The sequence below is a fragment of the Elephantulus edwardii genome, unplaced genomic scaffold (assembly GCF_000299155.1).
Source record: "Elephantulus edwardii isolate Elephantulus edwardi_28Jun2011 unplaced genomic scaffold, EleEdw1.0 scaffold00369, whole genome shotgun sequence".
Taxonomy (NCBI): domain Eukaryota; kingdom Metazoa; phylum Chordata; class Mammalia; order Macroscelidea; family Macroscelididae; genus Elephantulus; species Elephantulus edwardii.
In genome coordinates, this window is record NW_006400119.1 from 963,592 (window position 1) to 968,680 (window position 5,089).

At 38.4% G+C, this 5,089-nt stretch overlaps 1 protein-coding gene across 2 annotated transcripts in view; it reads right to left on the bottom strand.

Moving 5' to 3' along the window:
• ABCB11 (ATP-binding cassette, sub-family B (MDR/TAP), member 11) overlaps nucleotides 1-5,089 on the bottom strand; it is a 155,665-nt gene that overhangs the window by 75,525 nt on the left and 75,051 nt on the right. For both annotated transcript variants that reach the window (XM_006902109.1, XM_006902110.1), the window contains exon 16: nucleotides 3,361-3,430. In XM_006902109.1, the coding sequence (XP_006902171.1) occupies nucleotides 3,361-3,430 (70 nt within the window). The remainder of the gene's footprint in view (nucleotides 1-3,360; nucleotides 3,431-5,089) is intronic.

The window sequence follows — 5,089 nt, forward strand, 5'->3', positions numbered from 1 at the left end:
AAAATATAATTATAGAAAAAAAAGAATATACTAAAAAAAAGCTGCAAAATCATCTCACTGCAAATAAAAACAGCTAATTTGAGGGTTCAACATGCTCTTTCTCTTAACATTGTTTAGGAAAATAGTCACTGTTACTCATTAAATTGTTCTTGAACTTAATAATATATTACTAAGAAGGCGTTTAACCATCAGAAAGACTGAAGCCCATGAAATAAGATATAAATTAACATTTCACGTAGTCATCTCTTAGCACAAAAATCTGTCAGCATACACAACGAGATATTTTTAACCAAACTTCTTGCTCAAGTTTATAAATCTTTCTCTGCTGGAGGCTAATAGCTTCTTTTCTGTATGTACATTACTTTTCTGAATTTCTTATCCTGGTAGCTAAGATGTAGCTTTTTGTCAGAAATTATGGCCAAGTAAGAAATGTTTATGTTAAAAATGATAATGTGGTTATAATAATAGAGTTCATGTTCATGGTTAATTGCTCAGCATACAGATTTAATAAGTATGGAGATAGGATACATCCCTGCCACACACCCTCCCTGATCTTAAATCGTGCAATGTTTCCTTGTTCCATTTGAACGTCAGTTTCTTAATCTAGGAATAGCTTTCTTTTTTTTTTTCTATAATTTTATTTTATTAATTTTCATAAACATTTACAGAGATTTTGGGCTTCCACTCATTCATTGTTGCACTTAGGAATAGCTTTCGCATGAGCACAGTGAAGTGTTCTGAGATTCCCACTCTCCTCAGTGTAGTCATAGCTCATTACGATTCACATGGAAAATTAGTGGTGGAGAGATAGGCTATCATGCCAGTGCCTTCTCATAGTCTCCTAGCTTAAGACAAAACTATCTTTGAAAAAATGTTCATGAATATAAAACAATTACCTCCAGGCAACAATACTAAGATACAGATTTTTTTTAACACTAAAGAAACTATTGAAACTTCTAACTTGAATAAATGTAAAATCAAACTCATTGCTGTGAAATTGGTTCTTAGGTCACAGCGACCCTTTATCAGGTTTCTGAGGATGTAAATAGTAACAGGAAGAGAATGTCCATTTTGCTCCACTTTATAAGGATGTAAGACTAATACATGTAGCTTTGGTAATAAAACTATACTCCAAGGCAAATGATATTCATTGTCATCTTCTACTCATTCTAAATTCACATCATAGCTGGAACTGTAGTGGATTGAGTTTGGTCCCTGCCCTGCCTTCCCTAAATGTATTTGAGTCCTAACCCTATGTGACTACACACGCACACAAACATACACACACACATATATATAAATACACACACACACGTATGCTGTTATGTACCATTAAGTCATAACCAACTCATAGCTGACTCTCCAGGGGCTTTCAGAGACAGTAAATCACACAGGTGAACGTCCATTTCTCTCCTGTGAAGTAGTTGGTAAATTTGAATGGCAACGCAGCTTCTTACCCACTACGCCACCAGAGATACATACACACACACACATACACTCTCACACACACATAGGAAACTCTGGTGGCCTCATGGTAAGAAGCTGCACTGCAATTTCAAAGGTACACAATTCAAATTCACCAGCTGCTCCCCAGGAAGAAAATGAGCACTCTCCTCCCACACAATTAACTATCTCTACAAGCCTGCTGGAGGGTCAGCTATGGGTCAGTTCCAACTCGACAGTACACAACAACAACATACATACTGTAAAAGAATATACTCCAAAGCGGTGTTTCAAATGAATACCCATCTACTGATCCAGAGAAAAATAAACAGCTCAAACTGAGAAAAATTCCCTTTAAAAGATATAAAACATGTATTATCTATTTTTCCATCTAATTGAAGAATTACCTGACCTTAGCTGGATTACTCTGAAAGCAGAAGTGTCTGTAACACATCCAATTGCTGCTCAGTGAGCTAAAAAGCAGGACTAAAGGCATGAGTTTGACCTTCATGTAATATCATAATCTGTTTTAGGGGAAGAATCTAATACCAGATATTTCAGAACAGAGCAAGGAGACACTGCATGGTTCAAAATCAGGAAGGGTGTACACTAGGGATGTATTCTGTCTCCATACCTCTACAATCTGTATGCAGAACAGATCATCTGGGACGCTGGGCTCCATTAGGTGGAATGTGCATCAGGACTGAAGGAAGATTTATCAACAACCAGCATTATGCAGATGACACAACCCTGCTTGCCTAAACTGAGGAGGACCTGAAGTGCTTGCTGCCGGTCAATGACTGCAGCCTTCAATATGGATTGAAGCTCAACATCAAGAAAGCAAAGATTCTCACCACTGGGCCATTGGCATCATGATGGATGGTGAAGAGATTAAGACTGTTAACAGCTTTAATTTGCTTGGCTCCACAGTCAACACTCTTGGTACCAGCAGCCAGGAAATCAAGAGACAAATTGCATTGAGAAAGGTGACCTGTCGGGGACATCTTTAGAGTACTGAAGAGCAACAATGTCAGTCTGGAGACTAAGGTGCACCTGATCCAGGCCATAGTACTTGCAATTGCTTGCTATGTGTCAGATCGCTGGACAATGACTAGGGATGACAGGAAAAGGATTGATGCCTTTGAGCTGCAGTGCTGGAGAAGAGTTTTGAATATACCATTGACTGCCAAGAGAACAAATAGGTTCATCCTAGAGAGAGTGAAACTAACCAGCTCCTTGGAGGCAAGTATTCTGAGGCTTCATCTGACATACTTTGGACATGTTACAAGGAGGGATCAGTCCTTGGAGAGAGACATCATGCTTGAAAGGGTGGAGGCACAGACAAAGAGAGGGAAACCATTGATGAGATGTATTTATACAGTGACTGAGGCAATAAAGTGTGTCAGAGACAGTAAAGTTGGCACAGTATAGAGCAGGTTCTAGGGCTGTTGTATATAGGGTCACTACAAGTTGCAAGCAACTAGCAACTAAACAGCACATAACAACGTTTAACATCAATAACATCTTTTGACTTAGTGGCAAGAAGCAGCACTGTAATCCCCAACGCATACAATTCAAGCCACCGTCTGCTCCGCTGGAGAAAGATGGGTAATCTCCTCTTATGTGATTAACTGCCTCTGAAAACCCACCAGAGGGTCAGCGATGGGTCGGTTCCATCTCTATGGTACACAACACCACCATTATGATCCCTACTCCAAAAAGAGAAGTTGATATTAAACAAGTCAGCTAAACCAGGAATTAGAGGCAGACATGTAAATATGGAATTGTTTCTTATGTTTAGGAATATGTTTAGGACTCCCTAGCTCTAGTTTGGGATATATTCTGAGAATAGTAGAAAAAAGGCACTCTGAAATCTTTATCTGAAGAGTTAAATTCTGTCCCATGACTTGGACTTACCTTAAACTATCACGGTAACTCCCTCTAGTGAAGGTCGCTTTTCTGTCAAGTGAGGCATGTTCAGTGGCATCTTTCTCTATTCAACACAATGAGTATTGTTTAGTATATACAACAGCAGAATTATTGCCAAATAGAACTATTAACTTCGTTTGTCACTAAGGAATAACTGTGCCCGATGCTAATTTTTTTGTTCATTTTATTACAATAAATAAAGCAGCAATTGTCTAGCACAAAAAAATACTCGGGAATATTGAGTCATTTGCACCATTATGATGGCCTATAAATGTTACCTCAAAATAAATAGATATATTTTACCATGAATCATAAAACAAAAAGAAACCCTTAAATTTGGAAATTCTACCAGAAGTGGCAAAAAGTGACAGACCCACCAAATGTTTTAAGTCTATTCAGATTAAGAGTCAATTATTGATACACAGCTAAATGGTAAACATAATGTTGCTTAACTTATGTATGGTATAGGAGTGCTTGTGGCATAGTTTGAGGAGAGTTGTACTGTGAAACCATTTAAGGCTTCACTGGACTAACAGTGTTAAGGCTGAAGTTCTGGTGGTTCAAATCCACTAGGAGATTCATAGGAGAAAAAGGGACAGTCTCCTCCAGTTGTTTTATAGCCTTGGAAATTCAGCTATGGGCCAGAATTGACTCTATGGCAGTTATAGAAAAATAGATACACAAAATATGGACCCTGGGTTGACACAAATGATTTTTTCTTGGAGGTTCTAATCCATCCTGTGAAACCATTAAAAGAAAGGCCTGAAGATCTACTGCTGTTAGGTTATAGCGACTGAAAATGCGATCAATTGCAGCCTACTCTGAAACATGTGGCAGATGGTGCACTAGGGCCCATAAACAAAAATACCCTGCAGTTCTTTATTCATTGATTCAACCAACAATAAATAAAAGATGTTCAAATGTAGACAAGACACTTAAACAGAAGAGGTGGGAGCTGAGGGTGAGGCTGGGGAGGGGCGAAATCACAGAGTTGCACAGTCTGGTGAGTGGAGGAAGGGGGTGAAGGAAATGGGAAGGATCCTGTGAGGACAAAAGGGTAATGATGGGCATTGTGTAATCATGATTCATTTTAAAACATGGCAATGATTGTACTAAACACAATGTGAATGAAGAATAGTGTGAAACACAATGTATACAAACTTTGTAAGCAAATGAATATAAAATAAAAATAAAATAGAAAAAGCCCCTCTTGCTTGCAAAATGTTAAAAAAAAAGATTGAAAAATAAGCTGGATATTAGCGCTATGACTTGATCAAGTAACTTCACTTCCCTTGCTTTAGGTATTTCTTTTATTATCTGTAAACATGAGGAAATACTATTCCTTTCAGGAATCCTGTGAGTACACATAAGATAACATATATGAAAATGCATAGAAAGTCAAAAGCAGTATTAGTATGCATAAAGCTTCTATCTATGTTCTATATTAAACAGGACTGTAGAACAGTCTCCCTTGGTGAGCTCAGGTAGGGTAATCCACAGGGAGTCATGCTACTAATCCAAGGCTTCATCTCTCAGGTGTTTTGAATCCACCAGCCACGCTGTGGGAGAAAGATAAGCAGTCTTCTCCTGTGTGATTTACAGCCTCTAAAAACCCACTGGAGTGTCAGCTGGGAGTCAATTCTGATTTGATCGCAATGAGTACATTTTAATCACATGATAGGAAACTGCCCATCTTTCTTCCATGGAGCAGCTGGTA